The sequence below is a fragment of the Crinia signifera genome, chromosome 5 (genome assembly GCF_055691185.1).
Source record: "Crinia signifera chromosome 5, ASM5569118v1, whole genome shotgun sequence".
NCBI classification, from domain to species: domain Eukaryota; kingdom Metazoa; phylum Chordata; class Amphibia; order Anura; family Myobatrachidae; genus Crinia; species Crinia signifera.
In genome coordinates, this window is record NC_139221.1 from 276,842,991 (window position 1) to 276,866,292 (window position 23,302).

Genomic DNA, 23,302 nt, shown 5'->3' on the forward strand with positions numbered 1-23,302 from the left:
ACATGTTCATTGCCAGGGGTTCCATGATCATTGCCAGGGGTTCCATGCTCATTGCCATGTGGGATGACATGCTCATTGCCAAGGGGGAACACATGCTCGTTGTAACTGGGGGACAGCCACCAACAGACAGAAGGGACAGCCATTGACAGCCGGGCAGAGAGCGGCGGGGCTGCCCGGCTGTATTCAAAACTGTGCAGGTCCCGGCTATTTGAAATAATATACCCCTTTCACACCAGAAAATGCAGCTACTTACCCGGGAATATGGTCCCAGAATCATGCAGGGACATTCCCGAGCTGGCCCCTTTTACACTATTCCCTGCATTTTCTGGTGTGAAGGGGAGAGGAAACCCCCCCCCACACACACACACACACGCTTAACCGGCTATATTGTTTTACCGGCTATATCTTCGGAACCAACAGACCCATTTACATGAGACCAGTATCATATTGCAGAACTTTTAATTGGGCTTAAAATTATGTGGGCCATTTGGTTCCAGAGAAATCTGCCTCAAAGAACATGAACAGGTATGAAATTACATTTCAGAAATAAAAAAATCAGTTTACCCGCAATATCTCTGGAACCAATTAACCCATATGAACCAGCGATTTGGGTTGGAATAAGATCAACTTCGAGCTTCTGTGATACCAGGGGGGGGGGGGCTGTCAGCCAGGGGCGTAGGGTGGGCGGAGCCAGTGGAGCATGAGCTCCTGGCACCGGGAAATCAAAGGGTGCCGGAGCCGTGCACCGCCAGCTGCAGGCTCCCCCGCCCTGCTTGCCCGCTCCCCCGCCTGCTCCCTGCTCTGCCCGGCAGAGATGCGCTGTGTCCGCTGCTATTTTATTTCTTTATTATTTATTTATTAACAGTTTCTTATATAGCATATACATATTACGCAGCGCTTTACAGAGTATAGTTGAACATTCACATCAGTCCCTGCCCCAGTGAAGCTTACAATCTATATACCCTACCACATGTACACGCGCACACAGACATTCTAGGGTTAATTTTGTTGTAAGCCAATTGACCTACCAGTATATTTTTGGATTGTGGGAGGAAACCAGAGTACCCGGAGTAAACCCGCGCAAACATGGGGAGAATATACAAACTCCGCACAGTTAGGGCCATGGTGGGTATTGAACCTATGACCTCAGCGCTGTGAGACAATAATGCTAACCACTACACCGTCCGTGATGTCCCTGATGCAATTAAGGATCACGCTGGACCGCTAGCCAGTAGGCGCTTGTTGGACTGCGAGCGCCTATTGGCTAGCGGTCAAGCGGGAGACTTAATTGAAAATAGTAGGGAAGCTCAGCCGGGCTGCTTTGTGCTGAGCGATCGTACTAGGCAAAGCCCCGCTATCTAGGGAAAGCCAGTGCAAACACTGGCTTTCCCTGTGGGCGATAGCGACGCTTGGGACCGTGCATCGCCATCGCTGCAGGGCATACACTCAGAGCGATCCATGCTTAGAAATGGGGCTGTAATCACCCCGTGTGTATGCCCCTATAGGGGACTGTGCATACTTGCCTACTTTTGGAAACTAGTTTCAGGGAGATTTTAGTTGATAACAGAATTGTGTGTAAATGGTGTGTCTATTTCCATATATGGAAAGATTGTGAAAAGAGATTGTGAGCGTGGCACCTAGAAGTGTGGGTGTGTACTGCTACATCTGAGAGGAATCTTTTAAAATGACTTATATACAAATGTAGATGAGCCCCAGAGCAGTTAGAGCTACTATACTTGGTAAAATGCTAGGAAATGGTGCTGATGATGATTCAATGTAAATTTATCTATCTCTCTTTCCTTTTTTTCCCCAAAATAATTTAACAGTGTAATGTGGGCTAGGTGAAATGAGGGAGATTGTTAGACTAATGAGGGAGAGAGGGAGATTGCTGTTATTTCAGGGAGTCTCCTGCAGAATGCAGGAGGGTAGGCAAGTATGGGACTGTGTATCTTATACACTGCATCTTTTCCAGAGTTCAGATCAGGATATTCCCTAGTGTAGCTCTGTAATACAACTTAAAAAAGGTTATGGAGATATAACTGTGGCCTGGAATACCATTCCCCTGCAGTTTATCTGTCTGACTAGTGAGAATGAAGGATAGCCGTGAACCTGTCTGCATATTTATTCCAAGGTCACAAGAAGAGATTCTCTGCACAGTGCTTTCCAGTTTCACCAGTTTTATAGTGTTTCTGTTTAGTGTGCAAGTGAATGAAGTACACCTCTAGTACACATACCAAATGCCATTATCCACCTCTCATTCTAGCACATACAGTATACCCCATGCCATTATCAATCTCTCGATCTAACACACATGCACCGTGCCATTATCCATCTCTCGCTCTAGCACACATACACTGGGCCATTATCCACCTCTCGCTATAGCACACATACACCATGCCATTATCCACCTCTCGCTATAGCACACATACACCGTGCCATTTTACGCCTCTTTCTCTAGCACACATATACCGTGCCATTATACACATCTTGCTCTAGCACACATACACAGTACCATTATATGCACCTTGCTCTAGCACACATATACCGTGTAATTATCTGCCTCTCGCTCTAGCACACATATAACGTGCCATTATCCGCCTCTCGCTCTAGCACACATATACCGTGCCATTATCCACCTCTAGCTCTAGCACACATATACCGTGCCATTATCCGCCTCTCGCTCTAGCAAACATACTGTGCCATTATCCGCCTCTCGCTCTAGCACACATATACCGTGTAATTATCCGCCTCTCGCTCTAGCACACATATACCGTGCCATTATCCGCCTCTCGCTTTAGCACACATATACCGTGCCATTATCCGCCTCTCGCTCTAGCACACATTTACCTTGCCATTATCCGCCTCTCGCTCTAGCACACATATACCATGCCATTATCTGCCTCTCGCTCTAGCACACATATACCGTGCCATTATCCGCCTCTCGCTCTAGCACACATATACCGTGCCATTATCCGCCTCTAGCTCTAGCACACATATACCGTGCCATTATCCGCCTCTCGCTCTAGCAAACATACTGTGCCATTATCCGCCTCTCGCTCTAGCACACATATACCGTGCCATTATCCGCCTCTCGCTCTAGCACACATATACCGTGCCATTATCCGCCTCTCGCTCTAGCACACATATACCGTGCCATTATCCGCCTCTCACTCTAGCACACATATACCGTGCCATTATCCGCCTCTCGCTCTAGCACACATATACCGTGCCATTATCCGCCTCTCGCTCTAGCACACATATACCGTGCCATTATCTGCCTCTAGCTCTAGCACACATATACCGTGCCATTATCTGCCTCTCGCTCTAGCACACATATACCGTGCCATTATCCGCCTCTCGCTCTAGCAAACAAACTGTGCCATTATCCGCCTCTCGCTCTAGCACACATATACCGTGCCATTATCCGCCTCTCGCTCTAGCACACATATACCGTGCCATTATCCGCCTCTCGCTCTAGCACACATATACCGTGCCATTATCCGCCTCTCGCTCTAGCACACATATACCGTGCCATTATCCGCCTCTCGCTCTAGCACACATATACCGTGCCATTATCCGCCTCTCGCTCTAGCACACATATACCGTGCCATTATCCGCCTCTCACTCTAGCACACATATACCGTGCCATTATCCGCCTCTCGCTCTAGCACACATATACCGTGCCATTATCCGCCTCTCGCTCTAGCAAACATACTGTGCCATTATCCGCCTCTCGCTCTAGCACACATATACCGTGCCATTATCCGCCTCTAGCTCTAGCACACATATACCGTGCCATTATCTGCCTCTCGCTCTAGCACATATACCGTGCCATTATCCGCCTCTCGCTCTAGCACACATATACCGTGCCATTATCCGCCTCTCGCTCTAGCACACATATACCGTGCCATTATCCGCCTCTCGCTCTAGCACACGTATACCGTGCCATTATCCGCCTCTCGCTCTAGCACACATATACCGTGCCATTATCCGCCTCTAGCTCTAGCACACATATACCGTGCCATTATCCGCCTCTCGCTCTAGCACACATATACCGTGCCATTATCCGCCTCTAGCTCTAGCACACATATACCGTGCCATTATCTGCCTCTCGCTCTAGCACATATACCGTGCCATTATCCGCCTCTAGCTCTAGCAAACATATACCGTGCCATTATCCGCCTCTCGCTCTAGCAAACATACTGTGCCATTATCCGCCTCTCGCTCTAGCAAACATATACTGTGTCATTATCCGCCTCTCACTCTAGCACACATACATCGTGCCATTATTCGCCTACTGTTCTAGGCACACATATAATATGTCTTTATATGCCTCTCGCTCTAGCACTCTATCCTACACAATATCACTTCACTAAAAATTCAATTCACTTATCTGTCCAGTGAAAACAATTCTACACATTGTATATATTTTTGTTCTCTCTTATGTTTGATGTTATACAGGAGAAAAACAAAGATATAGATAATAAGACATCCCCAAAAACATTGCAGTGTCGGACATAACACCAAAGGGACGTACTGTACAGTGATATTTTTTGCTTATTGTATTCACGTTTATTTTTGTACATTATAATTCAATTGTATAGTGTATATGATTGGTTACAAATATTCATCTTCTTTTCTTGAAAATTCATGAGGTTGTTGGCGACATCTTTTTATTTAATGTTATCAGCCAAACATACGCCGCTTTTGTGCAAATTTTTTAGGAGTTCACTTTTATTGTATTTTCTTGCATGTGTGCCATGATTGAGTCATTATGGTCACGCCTCTTGCTGTACATTGCTACTTCACTGGGGGAGGCGGTTCCACCATGCAATTCAGTAAGACAAGATGGGATCCAAGAGGCTTGTCTACTGTCCTGGAGACCAGCAATGTTCAAGCCTCCAAGACATTTGGGGAGAGTAGTAAATTATGAGTTTTAAATTGCCAAAAATATTTTACAGCCAAATTGAAGAAACATGGACATGCTGAGGGTTATAGTACTCTAGGCAGGGTCGGATTAAACCTTTGGGGGGCCCGGGGCACTTTAGAACGGGGGGGTCCCCTCCCATTGTCATTACTGGCCGCAAACTGCATGGGAGAATATTGCACTGTCAAAACACAGGAAGGCAGTATAAACTTAGTAAATGGGGAACTGCAGGGGGCGGGATTAATATAAACATAAATAAAATATATATACATATATATATACCACATGATGAGAAGCCTGTGTTTGTCCCTCTGTATCTTACTCTGTAGGAGCCGTGACAAGCTCAGCGCTGCCTCTGATTAAAACCCTCCCATTAGGAGGCCACTGCTGCTACTGTTCTCCATTTGCCTGAGAAGCATATGATGAGCTCCACCAAGCAGAGCTCAGCACAAGCCACTCAGCCTCTGACCTCTCGTGCAAAGTCCATGGGACTTAATCAACTCCCAGTAATGCACTGCACACTTGTGCCGTCAGTGTGCCTTGGCTCCCAATGCTCAGCACCATTAATCGTTGTCACATTGGCAGATAGGTGAAGCTGCAGCACTACCCCACTCCCAAGCACAAAACCTTCATCTAAAAAAGAAAAAAGATATATATATATAAAAAAAAAATAATACATGCCAACCACAGGGGCCCCTAGATAGAGGGGGGCCCAGTGGTACTGACCCCCTGTGCCCCCCCCTTAGTCCGACCCTGATTCTTGGGTCTACTGAGACAATGGGCTAGATGTTCTAATCCTTGATAAGTGATAAAATGTAGAGTGATAAACCACCAACCAATCCGCTCCTACCTGTCATTTTTTAAACACCGCCTGTGAAATGAAAGTAGGGAGCTGGTTGGCTAGTGCAGGGCTGGCAACAGAAATCTTGGGGCCAGGTACACTGATATCTCTGGGGGCCCCCTAACAACGCTCCCTTGAGCAGAACATTTTTTGTATACTGCTTATTGAATGTGTTTTTTATTATTACAAAAGACACAATTAATATTCACTAATACTGGAGGGGTGTCTGGGTAAGTACCCTTACAGGAATCCAGGTGGGTGCCTTATAAACCATTTCTAGGCACTGCACTGCCACAGCTATGCTTACAGCCCGTCAGAACTTTGGGGCCCCTCACAAGCTTGGGGCCCGGTACAGGTGTCCCCCTTGACCCCCCCCCTGTCGCCTGCCCTGGGCTGGTGGTTTATCACTCTCCATTTTATCACTTTTTAAGCTTAATACATCTGGCCCATAATCACATATGTCTGGATGTGACTAATACTTTTTGCAACATTATACTTACACAAATGAAAGGTTTAACACTGTGTATCATACTACTACACAAGCATCTGCATTGGGTCCTTCTATGGCTCACCTCCCACAGTGTAACCTTCGTAGTGCGCCCAACATGGCTGCCTCATCTGGTACACTTGTGGATGGGATGAAAAATGCTGTCTTATTGGGACCCTACTCTACACAGCGATCCCTTCATTTTGTATTATTTCTTCTAGGGGCAAGCTATTCCACCTAGAATAATCATATGCAGTCGCCTAAGATTGTTGCCTCACCTGGTACCTTGTTAGGCTGGAATACACAAGTTACGGAAGTTATTATCCAAAATGCCTACACCAACACTACACAATTTGTGCCTACTGTGCTCTCAGGGCTTTCTCTTATGTCTGTGTGACTTATCTATGATTAAGCGAGGGCTGCATAGGCATGAGGGCATTTAAGAGCCTGCAAATATTGTGATTGTCCCCAAAAAGTTGTGTGAATATTTCATTACCCATAGACGTCAGTGATCGATAGTTAGAGTAGCCAATTCGGTGTAGAAGGGGTGGTAGCTTATGTAGGTGTATACAAAGGGGAGTCAGATGATGCTGCTTCCTCTTTGAGTCTTGATTCCCACCCTCCCTCTTTTTTCATTGCTACCTGGCCTTTTGGCCTTCACCTAATTTGGCTTCACAAAAATTAATTAATAATTGGCGGGAAGGCGCTCTCGACCAGTGGTCAATTTTGAGGTACAGGTGGTCACTGAGCGGTATTACTGGTGAGTCCTGCCCCCGAGGGGGGACGTTGGCCACTTCCTGGAAGTGTCCTCACCATGCCATAGGAGGGGCGGTAAGGCTGTCACAGTGCCTTAAATTCAATGGGGGGCCGTTCATCGCCCTGGTTATAAGTTGGGTCCAAGCGCTTTCCTGGCCATCCCTTTCAATGGGGTCATACCACTAAATAAATATTGTTGACCTTTTAACTTATGCAGTTGTTCTCAGTGTGATTATTTTAGAATAAGGTGTCCGTGTGATTTATTTCTAGGGGTAATTTAGAGTTAAGTTTAGGTAAATGTCAATCATGATAATTCAATAGGCGCCTTATGCTGTACTCCCCAAATCCTATGTATTATGTGCATTGTTTTGATATCTGTAACGCGCCTTGAGTCCTGTTGCAGAAAGTGCGCTATACAAATAAAACTTACTTAATGTGAACGGCAGCCAATGATATAGAAAATCCTGTAACGTCAGTGCTGAATGGGTTAACAGTTGTGAACACCTAATCTCCCAGTGGCACAGCTAGGTTAGCCCCCAGCCTTCCCGTCTCCTAGGGAGACAGCAATCTGTATTTTGAATTGTCATGCTTTTGTAACATGTGGCTGTGGCAGTCACTGGAGAGCACTTGTCATGAACTGTAACCAGCATATGCTTTCCTGCTACTGCAGCGGGCCTAGAGCACGAGTCAAAATAGCTGCGTGATGTCACATTGTAATGAGAATGTGCACCGGCCAATTGCTGCCAAGAATTGTCTGGACACGGGTGGATTCCTTTTACAGTCGTTTATTCACAAACGCACATGACAATCCCCTGCCTGGATTTTCCTGATGTGGAATTTTATAAAAGGAGCCTTATCAGTCACCACTGACCTTCCCCAAGCAGGAAGATCTCTTGTATGGTATCTGCAGCCTGTTTCGCCACTTAAGGAGAAGAATTCAGTGTACGAGTTGCAGTTCTGTAGCAGAGCTTGGCTGTGATATAGTACACTACAGTCTGGCAAGTTACTACACTCCAGGAATCCACATCGCCAAGTAGTAGGATCACAGCGCTGTATTTCTCCTATGCACCAGCTGGGAGATTTGGAACCGGGCATTTTTCTGCTGCTGCCCTTTGGCTTTATTGTGGATATGATCTGCTGAAGTTATACTGCCCACTGCACCTCATGAAGCGATTTGGCAGTCTCAGAGGTAGCAAGAAACGAAAGGATCAAGGCCGGGGCACAGAGAGACGTCAGTCAGAACCTCATGGACTCCTAGGTAGGTGCTCACACCTTGAGGCTTACAGGCTTTCAGCATGCAAATTGTCATACTTTCCCTAATCTATTCTCCCCGTCTGTCTACTGAGCTGATCTTTAAGTGTGTTCTAGACTGTGCACTTGTAAGAGAATTATAATAATATATGTATAACCATAGGAAGCTGATAATTATTTATTTATTTCCAGTTATTTATATAGCGCACACATATTCTGCAGCAATTTACAGGGAATATTTGAACATTCACATCCGTCCCTGCCTCAATGGAGCTTACAATCTATATTCCCAACCACATGTACACGCACACCCAGACATTCTAGGGTTAATTTGTTGGGAGCCAATAAATCTACCAGTATATTTTCAGAATGTGGGAGGAACCGGAGTACCCGGAGGAAACCCACACAATCAACGGGGAAAATATACAAACTCCGCACAGTTAGGGCCATGGTGGGAATAGTACCCATGACCTCAGCGCTGTGAGGCAGTAATGCTAACCATTACACAAATAATTGTGCATTATTTGAAAATTGAAATAAATTACTTTTCAGTCTGGAAAAGATTTAAGTCATCAATTGGTGATAGACATCACAGGATTGAAATGTGGATAATTTTACAACTTAAATTTTCATTATTTGATTTTTTTCTTGCATTTTTCCATAACAGATATATAGATAGATAGATAGATAGATAGATAGATAGATAGATAGATAGATAGATAAAAACAGAAGAGAATAAAAGATGGTACTTGTGTAGTTTCACGGCGCCAGCATGGCACCGTGCTACTTCCGGGTGTACGCTCGCCACGAAATATGTCCAAAAATGTAACTTAACTCCATGCCAACATGGATAGTTCATACCTCCACTATCCATGTTGGCATGGAGTTGATTTTAAATAGCGTGGCGAGCGTAGCGAGCCACCGAGCCCGCAGCGTGGGCGAGCGAAGCGTGCCCCGCAAGGGGACTCAGACGCACGGCGCCAAGCTGGCGCCGTGAAACTACACAAGTACCTAAAATATTTTAAATGCTTAATGTTACATATTTGAGGCTCCAATGTGTCTCATATCACTTTCCATCACACTTATAACTCATGTTATTGCCGGGTTGCTGCCTGGTTGTCCCAGATCAAGATCCCGTGTGTGACTCAACACTGCAATGCGAAAGCGGTAAGAGTGATATTTATCATTCCTTGGAGAGAGAGATAGGAGGAAATTCAATTAGCTGTGGGAAAAATCTCTGCAGCTATTTGATCCCAAGAGAGATAATTAAATGATCCCCTATAGCTTGGATTCTCCAATCTAAATATGCGGTAATAACCCTGTTATCGGGGGCTTTACCGCATTTTGATATGCAGCAAAACCCACACTGCGGGTTTTTCCGCTGTGGGGGGTATCGCCAGCAAAAGCCGTAAGGGCCGTCTCTCACCTCTGTTTTTGCATTCTGTCTCCTATAGTATAAATTAAATGTATTAAAGTTGAATATCCAAAATCGATTCATGATGTTATCTAAGCAGGTCACATCAGGTCAGGTTAGATAGCTATAAATTAACATTGTGTTCTGCATACAACATACATAAGTTCACATGTCCCTAGACACTACAGTTATCAAGCATGCAGGCGGCAGTGCTAGGATGCCCATCAGTTACTGTAGCCCATACCGCTGCTATAACAACTATCACTATAAACATTACAGGAACTGAACCAGCAGACAAAACACAGCCTTCAGAAATCTAATGTAGACTTTCTGCGATTTCTATGTAAAGTGTTATACTTTGGATAAATCTTAATTGTTAGGCATACACTCCTCTCAGGGACCCCCAGCGTTACCGAATCAGCCAGGAAATAGCTGTCAGTAAGAACAGTAGCAAAGAGATTTAGGGGGGTATTCAATTCCGGGTCACGACTGTCGATCTGGCCCGACAGCCGTGACCCTGGCCCTTTTTCGTTACGTTGGACCGCAGATCGCCAGGCGCGATTCAATGTCCCAATTTGCGATTGGATTGTCGATATTCGGCCGCGATCGTGACAATTCATGGCCGAAATCTACAAAACGGGCCTGACGGCTTTTAAAAGCAGTCGGCCCATTCTGTCGATCTGCCTCTTCAATGCTGTTGGGAAAGACAGCATTGAATAGGCGGCCCCCGATATTTGCCCCATCGCAAATGTTGGCTGGGATTGAATACCCCCCTTAGATTTCCACTCAGTGGGGCTGACTCAATTACAGTGAAGCTCTGAAGTAGCCATGTGCATTATGTTTCTGTGCACATTATTGCCAATTACTGTAATGAAAACACCACTCATTTCTACTCACAGAACTTAGCAAAGATTATGGGGGTATGCAATGTGCCTCAGCTATTTCCGACGTGGGAAATAGCGGCGGCTCCCTATTCAATGCTGTCATTAAGACAGCATTGATGTGGGATCACGGCAGAATGGGCATGACTTCAGAAGCTGTCTGCCCCGTTCTGCCGATAACGGCCATTTTCGCGGCCACGCCCCCTTTGCGCCCATCGGCAGGCGGGACATTGAATCCTGTCTGTCGCTATGCGGTCGATTTAACCGCAAACAGGCCAGGATCACGGCTGTCGGCGGGGATCGGCAGCCGTGATCCCACATTGCATACCCTCCTATACCTAAACGTCATGTAGTAATAGGAATGGAACATTATAGCTCAGTATTAAAGCTAGATATCGGTCCAACAATAAAAGATCAGCCTCTCACAATTGATGGGGGAAAAAATCCATCCACCCCCCTCTGCAACATCAAACATGAATGCAAAACCTTGAAACATTGATGTTTTATGTCAGTGGTTCTCAAACTTGGTCAGAACCCAACACAGTTCACATTTTCCAGGTAATCTGGCAGGTGCACAGGTGCATTCAGTACTCACTGACACATTTGAAAAGAGCCACAGGTGGAGCTAATTACTTCACTTGCAATTCTGTAAGGGGACCTGTAAAACACGCACTGTGTGGGGTCCTGAGGACCGAGTTTGAGAACCTGTGTTCTCTGCTGCCTGCTAGACAACGCATTAGGAACTAGGGCAGTGGTTCCCAAACTTTATTGAATCACAGCGCTCTAGAGTATCAGCACTTTTTCAAGGCATCCTTAGTCGCAAACTGAAAAATTTGAAAATAGATATTAAATTAAGTAAATTGTGCTTACCTGCCACCCTTAGGGACAGTTATGTGGTGGTGGACATAGTTGGAGTTCTAATTGTCCACATAGCCTCTAGCACTGTTTTTCCCATCACTTTGACCATAAATAATTTGTTTTAGTCTCTGACCACTAACCCATGGAACCCTTGCAAGACCCATGGGGGCCCCCCAGGGTGTCTTGGCACACAGTTTGAGAACCACTGAACTAGAGAGTACAATCTAAATCAGTGGTTCCCAACCCTGGTCCTCAAGTACCCTCAACAGTGCACGTTTTCCAGGTCTCCAAACAGAATCACAAGTGACATAATTAGCTCCACCTGTGGATCTTTTAAAATGTGTCTGAATAATGAGTGCACCTGCTGGGTGACCTGGAAAACGTGCACTGTTGGGGGTACTTGAGGACCAGTGTTGGGTTTCTAAATCAGTGGTAGCCAACTCCAGTCCTCAAGAGCTACCAACAGTTCACATTTTCCAGACAACCTAGCTGCTGCACAGGTGCACTCATTACTCACTGACACATTTTAAAAGATCCACAGGTTTAGCTAATTACTTCACTTGTGATTCTGTGAGATCTGGAAAACATTAACTGTTGGTAGCTCTCGAGGATTGGAGTTGGCTACCCCAGATCTAAATGATCGCCAGAGCCAAATTTATGGAGGATGGAAAAACATCAGACCGGAATAATGAGAATGCATGTAGGGTCGATGGTAATTAGCTTAACAGTGTCTAAGTCACCTCAAAAAGTTCATAAGGCAACATGGGGGGGAAAGGTTGACACGGAAATGGTCAAATGCAAATAGGCCAACATGAGGTTTTTACTTTTTTTTTTGTCAATTTGACTCGTTTCAGTCGCCAGTTAAGTTAAACAATTAAAAAAAATCTTCAGAAGCTCATGTCAACCTATATTTATGTGTTGACTATGGCCAGAGGCGTAGCTAGGGCGGAGCCGGTGGAGCACAAGTCGACATGCCACCTGGCGCCGGAGCTCTGCCACCGGCTCCCCCGCCCTGCTCGCCCGCTCCCCCCTGTGCCCGGCATCAGTCAGTGGGGGAATGCAAAAACCGGCGAGCACTCTCACTGCGCATGCGCCGGTTTGTGATGCCAGAGGCAGGGATGCAGCGCGCCAGCGCCATGACGTCACGGGCGGGGGGCGCCAGTGATGAGGAGGGGGAGGCCGGAGCAGGAAGACCAGGGTCGCAGGGTGACTGTGCAGGGGACAGGGGTTCGGCAGTTACGCGGCATCATAGCTTGCCAGGGCCGGGGTTAGGGTAGCTGGATGCCCTCTGACCCGGCACCTACAACCCCACGCCTTAGGCACATCTATGCAGGGCCGGAGTGAGGGCAGCTGGACGCCTTCCCACCGCCTACACCCCACCACTTCAAGATGGGGCCAGCTGCAGCTGCTCTGGTAGTAGTGACTTGTGCGGGGAGGGGGGGGCAGTGGGTACCAGTGCCAATCCCTGGTTACATGATATGTAGTGCCAGGGGGTACCAGTGCCCGCCCCAGGTTACCAGTATTGTAGTGCCAGGGTGTACCACTACCAGTCCTGAGTTACCTGTAATATAGTTCCAGGGGGTTCCAGTCCTGGGTTACCTGTTCCACTGGAAAATCAGTGCCAGTCCCGGTTTAACTGTAATAACGTGCCAGGGGTACTGGCCACCAGCCTCATTATCTACAGTATAATGCGTGTGTACCAATCCTGACCTATCTATAATATATTGCCACTACTGGGTTATGGCAACCTGTATTATTCTCGGACACCTGCGCCCACCCCACATCTGCCCCGCTGACAACTGCAGTAACTCGGCACCTATCACTCCCCCACCCACACCACCAATCATGGGCATCATGTGTGGCCTTATGTGTAATTGGCATTATGGCATGTGGCTTTATGTGTAATGGGTATTACAAAGTTCGCTAAAATGTGCAATGGGCATTACGGTGCGTGGTATAATGTTAGGCCATGCCCCCTTTTCACCACGCAAGGGTCCCGCCTACTACAAATCAGGGGAAGGGCGCGAAACATGCCCTTGCTCTGGGCACCGTGGAACCTAGCTACACCACTGACCATGGCCATGACAACCATTTGTTTGTGTCCTCATGTAACGGATGTCGACCAGTAGTGATCAACCTATTGACTGTCCACCCAAGTCTGGATCCTGGGAATAAACATCAGACATCATCTTAGAAGCCCTCTGCAGAAATATAGAGTGGTTCTACTACCGGGACTACGTGGCTAATTGCACTAATCACTCTGGTATGTAGCTAGTGAACTGTGTTATTGGGCGGTATTCAATTCGAGGGGGTTTCTGCGATGAGGGTGGCTTGTTTTCGGGGAGGATTGCCGAAAACAAGCCAAACTCGCCATCTAACCCCTCACCGGCTGCTCACCCTATTCTATGTTCTGGGGGAATCCTCGCCGTTGAGGAACGGTGACATTCACCGCTAATGCAGCGAGCCCCCTGCATATAGCGGCGACCATCTCCATTTTGATGGCCGCACTCGCCATTTCCACCTCGCTGGAAAAAAACCCAGCAAGGTGGAAACGGTGATTGCTATCGGCTCTGCTCACCGTCACAGCTCACCAAAGGCATTGAATGGACATCAGCACTGTTTTCCTAATTCAGGGCCTTATTTTGGTTCATTCTTTCTGACAAAATCCTTCTTAGATGGACAAAACCATGTGCACTGCAGGGGGGCAGATGTAACATGTGCAGAGAGAATTAGATTTGGGTGAGTAATTTTGTTTCTGTGCAGGGAAAATACTGACTGCTTTATTTTTACACTGCAATATAGATCTCACTTTGAAGTAAAACCCCACCCAAATCTAATTCTCTCTGTACAAGTAACACCTGCCCCACCTGACGTGCACATGGTTTTGCCCATCTAAGAAGGATTTTGTCAGAAAGAATGAACCAAAATAAGGCCCTCAGTGAGCTGAATCTACTATACACATAGGTCTTGAGTAGGGATGCCAATCCCGGGGCATTTTTTCAATCCCGGGATTCGGGATTGAAAAATGCTCAATCCCGGGATTCCCGGGATCCCGGGATTGGCTTCCCTAAAAAAAACACCCTGGCCGCCCGAGCGCTGGGTGGGTGGGTTGGCAGGGAGCGCTGGGTGGGTGGGCGGCAGGGCGGGCGGGCGGGTGGCAGGGAGCGCTGGGTGGGCGGGTGGCAGGGAGCGCTGGGTGGGTGGCAGGGAGCGCTGGGTGGCCGTGAGCGCTGGGTGGGCGGGTGGCCGCGAGCCGGCCGTGAGCGCTGGGTCGGAGGGCGGGTGGCCGGCCGTGAGCGCTGGGTGGGCGGGCGGCCGATTCGGTGGATGTGCGGCTGTGCCCTGCGCAGCGTGACCTCGCAGCGTGACCTCGTCACGCTGCGCACTGCGGGGTATGGGAGAAGCTGGGCAGCGTCTGAGTGCTCAGACGCTGCCCGGCATTAAACTGTGCATGCGCAGTTTAATCCCGAAATCCCGGGATTGGAAATTCCAATCCCGGGATTGAAATCCCGGCGTTTTGGGGGCCAAATCCCGGGATCCCGCCGATCCCGATCCCGGGATTGGCCACCCTAGTCTTGAGTCCCGTACACACTAGTTAACTATATTGGCAGTGTCATTAGGCAAACGATATAGCGCATACACACTAAACTACAACGTCTAAAGATATCGTTCAGTGATGTCATGTGGTCCACTACTGTGCACGCAATCACAGCGCGAGCACGCATCGTTAAAGTTATTGAGCATACACAGACACTACACGTGTTTTTAAATGATAAAAGTTTTAAAAACTCATCTAGTGTGTATGGGTCTTTAACTTGATCAAAAACTAAGCTAAAGCTTGTGGAATGTTCTAGTGTTGACGACATTCTGATCTCCTGAATATCAGCTCCTCAGGTTACGTAAACGCTTATGAGGCCTATACACAAGGTGATTTATCGGGCATTTTCTAAGCAATCTGACTAGATCGCTTAGAAAATGCCCCTACATCGCTCCATGTGTGGGGGCGATATTGATGCACAGCTCCGCGTGTCGCTATCGCCCAGCAATTAACCCTTTGAGTGCCAACTAAATATGTCAAAATTAGTTCGAAAATTGTCAAGCAAACATTTTTATTCATCATAATGACCTGGAATGTTTATCTTATATAGGGAATATGGGCCCTTATTCTGGTTCACTCACAAAGGCAAATTCCTTCTCAGATGGACAAAACCATGTGCACAGGGGGGCAGATGTAACACGTGCAGAGAGATTTAGATTTGGGGGAGTTATTTTGTTTCTGTGCAGGGAAAATACTGACTGCTTTATTTTTACACTGCAATATAGGTCTCACTTTGAAGTAAAACCCCACCCAAATCTAATTCTCTGCATAAGTTACGTCTGCCCCACCTGCAGTGCACATGGTTTTGCCCATTTTCCAAACAAATTTGTACTGCGATCAGATCTGAATAAAAGCTCATGTGTAGCCCCTTTAGAGAAGGGAAAGCAGAGCCGTCTTAGCTCATGGGTTTACTGGGCAGCTAGGGCCTCACAATGTTATGGGCCTTCAAACAGAGGTTTGCTGGTAATAGAGATTACTGCCAGGCTGTTTTGGTTGTGAATTACACAAAATCAGATCTGCCGGGAAACATTCTCTACCAGCCTGCAGCCAAATATTTAATGGCTGTAAGCTGCTAATTGCTGACGGCTGACAGCAGGTGGAGAGACACTGCAGGAAGTTATCATTTTTTTAAGTAGGGGCCCCAGTGCATTGCTTTGCCTAGGGCCCTAAAAGCCGTTAAACTTTTGCAGTCCAATTTTGTTTTTGTAATTCAAACAGTCTGGTTTAAATGAATTGTAATTTATTTATTTTTTATTTAGAAAATGGTCTACATTGAATGGCGAACGATGTTAATGTTCTTATTTTAAAGTGGCTCACCACTGGATCTGCTACTAGCGCTAGGGCTGTTGAGCCTGAGTAGACATTGGACTTGAAAGGGTTAAGACGGCCCTGAGGGGAAGATGTATGGAGCTTTGGAGAATGATAAAGGCAGAATATAGCATGTTAGATGCTCATATATATGTGTCTGTAGTATGTCTCTATAGAATATAGATCTTTCATAACATGAGAAAGATGTTAGCAGAGAGGGTCTTTATGTTTGATAATGTTTATTTTACTCCTCTGTCATACAAATCCCTAGATAAATGGTTTGGTTTATTAAACAATAATCACTGTATCTTGCGTTTATGTATTGCTGTCACCGGCAGATACTGTTATGTCACCAAGTACAACTGTGCATCCCTAAGTCTGCAAAATCACAACAGCGCTGAGTTTGTATTGGCCGACAGTCGCTATAGCAACACTTACCACAAGCTCGCCCTATAAATAGACCACTTTTAACACGTTGAAAGGAAATTGAGAGAACTTTTTGTAGGAGGTAACTATCTGAGGTGACTATCTGATGAACTTTCAATATTATTTATATGGCTGGGTCACCTTCGGACAAGTTACAGGTGACAAATTATTCTATATTAAACTAACTTAGTTTAACTGTTTACTCATACAAAGCCTAAAGCTTCGTACACGCTAGAGCGACAGGGACATACACCATAGTTGCCTACCCTCCTGCATTCTGCAGGAGACTCTCTGAAATAATAGCAATCTCCCTCTCTCCCTCATTAGTCTAGCAATCTCCCTCATGTCACCTAGCCCATATTACACTGTTAAATTTTTTGGGAAAAAAGGAATGAAAGATAGATACATTTACATTGAATTATTAGCACCATTTCCCAGCACTTTACCAAGTACAGTATCTCTTACTAACTGCTTTGTGGATCATCTACATTTATATGTAAGGCATTTAACAAGATTCCTCTCATATGTAGCAGTACACACTAACGCTTGTAGGTGACACATTCACAATCTTTTTTCACAATCTCTCCATATATGGAACTAGACACGCCCTTTGGGTGGAGCATGACACGCCCCCTCAATGGGGCGCCATGCAAAATTCTGCTACCAACTATAATCTCCCTGAAACTAGTTTTCAAGAGTAGGCAAGTATGACATACACACTGCCCGATCTGCGATACATTGAGCGATATGTTAGAGTACTGACATAACGCGAAGCTTAAATGTGCTTCAAGCTATTTTACCCAGTCACATGTCAGTCGGAGCATGTAAATTGCCCATGTTCACAGCAATTTTATTTTATGATCATTGTTATTTGCTGTGACAGAGTAATCTGGACAGCAGATTGCCCCAGTATGCCATTAATCCAGCACCACTACCAAGGCTCCATAACATCGATTTCCAAACTTCATGCCCAGCAGGATTATAATAAAAGGTAGACTGAGTCTGAGTTGTTATTAGCTTATAAAACACATGTTCCTGGTTGGAACATTTTCCTTATATTATTTATTGATAACCTTCATTGATATAATGCATTCATATATTATTATTTTTTTGCAAACAATATTTAACCATTAGCACCAGTAACTGCCCTATTGGAATCTAATGGGGAAGTTACCAAATCTTGGGGAGAGACTTGAAAAGTGATAAAATGGAAAGTGATAAACCAGCAACCAATCAGCTCCTACCTGTCATATTTCAAACACAGCCTGTAACATGGCAGGTAGGAGCTGATTGGCTGGTGGTTTATCACTCTCCATTTTATCACTTTTCAAGCTTAGTACATCTGGTCCCATGATATGGATAAGTAAAATGGATGTTACAAGTTGATGAATTGCCATTTTATCATAGCTCCCAACTGTACTGAATTTCGTGGGTCCGTCCAATTTTTTGGGAAGGTCATGCGTCCCACCTGGGGCCGGTAGTGTTCCACAGTAGAGGGGGCTGCAGTTGAGAGTCCCCCCTGCCCGGTACTCAATTCCTGGAGACAGAGGATCTGGGGACATGGCCTCACAGGATCACAGAGCTGCTGTCCATGCCCTCACGGTGTCGAACATGGGGGCATGGCCTCACAAGCATAGGGAGTAATCTCTTAGCCAATCAGTGGCCGGCCAGTCTTTTGAAAGTATTTTTTAAATCGTACTAGTGTATGGACAATTTAACAGAATTATACTGTAGTTTGCAGGGGTTGTTGTAATGCCCTTACCATTGACCCTGGCTCTGCTCCTGGTGGATGGAGAGGATGATGGGGGGATTGAGCGGTGGACCACTTTAAGCCCTGAACAGCATCTTTTCTTGGAGAAGCTGCAAATCAGGCAGGTCAGCATCCATTGGTTGAGTACCTAAAGTAAAAGAAATATAAATAAATGTAATTTCCAGGACAGAAGGAAATGAGCAGTCTAGTTTAGTAGCAATAAAAGGCATTAACCGCCATGAGTTAACATTTTGGATATTATATGACAAGCCACTGGCAGCAATCTAATAATATATTGAAAAAGAAGATGGCATTCTCTCTAGATGTCCTAATTATATAATCAGTTTTCCCTAATTGTCGGCTATATATCCATATCTAGGGACTGGCACTTGTTCCACTGAGCTTGAGTTGGAAACAAGACAATCAGCTGAACAGATTACAGTTTAAGTAATTACATTGCAGCTCTCTGCTCCTACAGATACAGAACAGTGATTAAATGGAACATGTCTGGTGGGAAAATTGTTCATTTTAACACCTGAATGTAAGTTAAAATAGTAATTAAATAACACATGGATCTGTTGTGCATTATGGTTAGCCAATGACACACGCATTGGCCCTGATTCTAGTTCACTCACAAAAGAAAATGATCTCTTTCTTGGACAAAACCATGTGCAATGCAGGAGGGGGGGGGGGGGGCGCAGATGTAACGTGCAGAGAGAGATAGATTTGGGTGGGGTTTGTGCTTCAGACTGGTATCTATAGTACAGTGTAAAAATAAAGCAGCCAGTATTTATCCTGCACAGAAACAAAATAACTCACCCAAATCTAACTATATGTACATGTTACATCTACCCACCTGCAGTGCACAAGGTTTTGTCCATTAGAAAGAGAATTTGCTTTTGCAAGTGAACCAGAATCAGGTCCATTGTGCATTAGTGTGTATAATGGATATCTCCCAACATGACCCTCTCCAAGAGGGACACATTGCTCTGTTTCTGGACTTCCCTCTTAATGTATGATTGCCATCACCTGTGTTGAAGCATCTTTCTTATCAATTAATCTGTTTGAAACAGGTGATGGTAATCATACATTAAGAGGGAAGTCCAGAAACAGAACATTATGTCTCTCCTGGAGAGGGTCATGTTGGGAGGTATGACAATGGACATTACGGATTACGTGCTTGACCCACTTGACCGAGGTATCGCATGCGATACCGTGGCAAGTTACCAGACAGCTGGATCAAATGCGATATCTATATCGCATGCGCTCCTTTTTATATTGCATGCTGGATGCTGCAGGATCTAACAAATACTGAGGGCAGAACTTGCGAACTCTGGCTCCGCTCCGATGCCTGCAGGACTGCACATCAGATTGGAATCGAAGCTGAAACACATGGGATTTGACACTTTCCATCCGATTTCTCAGCCCTTTACGTTGACATTGGATGAAAAGTGTCCAAATCGCAGTAGTGTATGGTCAGATTTTAAGTCTTGCATAGTGAGCAGTAATGGAAACAGGAATGTTTAAAACAGTTTACAAAAGTACAAATAAGTTTTCAAACATCCTGCGTCCCTCCCGCGGCCGGCAGTGTCCCGCGGTGGGGGGCAGTTGGGAGTTCACCCCTGTCACCTTGAATAGACGCTGTGCGCATGCGTCTATTCCTGCAGCCAGAGGGGCTGGGGACATAGCCAGCAGCTCACGGAGCTGCTGGGCATTCCCCCACAGTTTTAAAAATGGGTGTGTGGCCTTGCTGGGAGCCACAAATATAGACCACACCCTTTCAGTAGGCCACACCCCCAACATTTTCGGCACATCTTCAATGCGCATATGGCTGTCCTTTAGAAGAAATAAAGTTGTGAGGTATGAGTTTTACACATCTCATGCTTCTGATTGCTGCTGCCGCTTGAAGTTCTTTATGCTCCAGAGTTGGCTTAAGCACCGCCCCTTCCAGTCCTGAGGCTGACAGATAAGTAAACAAAAATAATAAAATAAGCATAATCCCCATCCGCGTGCTGCCTAAACGGGGTTAGACACAGGGAGATATGCTGAGCGTTCTGAGTAATTCTAGATCACTCAGAACACTAAGCAAGATTGCTCACAGGTTGTGTGAAGAGCGATCTGTCAGGGTGAGAATACTGGCTCTAACCGATTAACATCCAGCATGCTGGATATGAACTGCTGGGCGATAGCGACTCGTAGGGCTGCATATAATTATCGCTATGTCCCCTACACATGTAGCGATGTAGGGCCAATTTCTAAGTCATCAAGTGTGATCGCTTAGAAAATGCCCCTAAATTGCTATGTGTGTAGGCCCCATAACTCTCCCCTACCTGCAGCCTAATCCTCCACTGTAGTGCCTAATCTTAACCCCCAACCCCATCAGGATCTGGATTGCTGGGATTATGACTGCATGCACAATCAATTGTCAAATAGCAGGGGTTTCCAATCTTTTTTGAATATTAAGGCCCCCATACATTAGGCCGACTTGTCCTTAGGACAAGTCGGACCCAATTCTCCTGTGAGCCGCCCGGCAGCTCCCTGGGAGGCTCACATACAATTTGGCACTTGATGAGCCAGTTTTTACATGTGATAAATCGCTTGCGATTTATCACATGTAAAACAAATGGGGAGCTGCAGGGCGGTGAGGAGCAGTGGGGTGGGCAGCGGCAGTAGTGGGGGCGGGCGGCGGCAGTAGTGGGGGCGGGCGGCGGCTCTCAAATGAGTTCCCGGCGGGAGAGCTCTCAGCCAATCCCAGAACGGCCTGTCATTTGACAGGTATTTTAAAAATCTAATAGCCGCCACTGTGCGTCCCGTCCCGTAGCGGCAGCGCTGCTATTTGTGATCACAGCATGCCCGGCCAGGTCAGTGTGTCTGCCCGCCGTGCTCCCCCGGTGTCTGCATGCATATGCCTGTCAGGTGGGCAGGCATATGCATAGCATACAGGGAGGTCGGATGATCTTATGTGCTGACCTTCCGACCTCCCTGATCCGGTCCGATGCGCACGGGACCGCGCATCGGATCGGAGCATATATCACACACCTGCGATTTTGGGGCGATTTCACCCGGTCATCGGCCCAAAGTGCCGAAATCGGATGAAATTGTCCCAAAATCGCATAGTGTATGGGGGCCTTTAGAGTATTCACGACACCCCTAGGCCAAAAAAAAAAAAAAACAAGAAGATTGTGTTTAAAGTGTGATCTTAGGTTCAGGTATGTGGTAAAGGACAGGATTTGCTTCTGATTGTACACATATTTTATGATTGACAGCCACCAGCACTGGTTTTGTCCATAAATAATCGTCCAAAAATAATTTTAATTGGTCCAAGATCACCAACCCATGGCACCCCTGCAAGTGTCCTGAAGCACCCCAGGGAGCCGTGGCACACAGTTTGGGAACCACTGTCATATAGCTAAATCTCCATGTGGAATAACCACCATGGCCTGACTTGCACAATAAAATGTTGCAAGGTAAACTAGTGGAATAATGATGGTGATGATGATGATAATAATAATAATAATAATAATAATAAATCTATATCCTAATAGGAATCAAAGTGCTTTATATTTGTCTTTGCAGCACAAAATACCAAACAAGCTTAACAGTGAATATTAGTGAAATGCAGAGCAGCCTAAACAGGAAAGTCTTTAGTCTATTTCTGCAGGATTCTAGAGTGAGGGCTTCTTGAATTGTGTGGTGTTGCGCCGTGATCCACATAGTCAGAGACACAAAACTGAGAGCCCGACCACCAAATTAATTCAGTAAGATTCTAGGTACTTACTTATAGTCCATCATCTAGAGATCGCAGTAATCAAGTGGGTCAGAAATGACTGAGATGCTGTTTCCGATTCCATGGGTCCAGGCATGTAGGGCTTCAAAAAATAGTAAGCCAATGTTGAAATAGACTCATCATCTTACATTCTCTACCCCCGCCCCCCTTCACCACCACCAGTGGAGGTGGTAGAGAAGGAGTTATGTGGCTGGAACGGAGCTTATTGGTTAATGGCCTGGACCATGTGCAAGTGGTGCAACTCTTGCTGGGAAACCTAGGTAGAGGGCATTTGCAGTTGTCTAGGTGTGCATATTTGGCTTTAGGTAGATCTTCTGAAGGAATTAAGTACAAACCCCAACTTTTGTCCAGTGCAGTTGTACTTGTATTTGGGAGGCTATTAGAGTGGCTGTATACCTGATTTTGCATCCTGAAATCAATGGAGCGAGGGACTGTGAGATAGGCTTATTACACGTAGCACTTCTTTGCAATTGAAGCTTTTGGACAAAGTGTACCTGCAAATGTGCTTCTCTGTCAATGTGAAACCGAAAGGTGGAAGACGTGTCTCATTACTATTCTCCCCGCTGTGATGTGCGGCACAAGCAGCTGCTGTAACAGTGTAGGGAGATGATCTTGTTCAGGCTCTGAATGTTGCAATTTAAGCTCCTCGAATGAGCTCCAGGCAGTAGAGTCTAATGGGATAGCTGATTAGTCGCTGATGTGTTAGCAGAATCTACAGTGTCTTGGGAATGCTCGGTTAAATTAAAGAATACAGGGAGGGTTTCTTTTTTGTGAATAAATCTCATATGCTATAATTTCACTGTGTTTTCTTAATGAAACCTGTAACTATAAATCCCACTGGCCCTAACTTATTGTGTCATCAAGAGCATCTATTTTGTTAAAGCAGCAGAACACCGAGTGTTTTTGTTTCCAGATGGGCATGGAGATTCCTATTTATCCATAATACACTATGGGCTTTATGAAAGAAAACCGAGGGCTGTTTAAGCAAGAGGTGAGATAAACCACCGAAGGGGACCTG

The 23,302-nt window shown here is 46.0% G+C and overlaps 1 protein-coding gene across 3 annotated transcripts in view; it reads left to right on the plus strand.

Annotated features, from left to right (window-relative positions):
* PRKAG2 (protein kinase AMP-activated non-catalytic subunit gamma 2) overlaps positions 1-23,302 on the plus strand; it is a 362,251-nt gene that overhangs the window by 191,020 nt on the left and 147,929 nt on the right. The window contains exon 1 of one of the 3 annotated variants that reach the window (XM_083189063.1): positions 7,825-8,269. The exons of the other annotated variants lie outside the window; for them this stretch is intronic. Coding sequence (XP_083045189.1) covers positions 8,176-8,269 — 94 coding nt within the window. The 5' untranslated portion in view covers positions 7,825-8,175. Of the gene's footprint in view, positions 1-7,824; positions 8,270-23,302 lie in introns of those variants that run through there. 3 annotated transcript variants of the gene reach the window in all.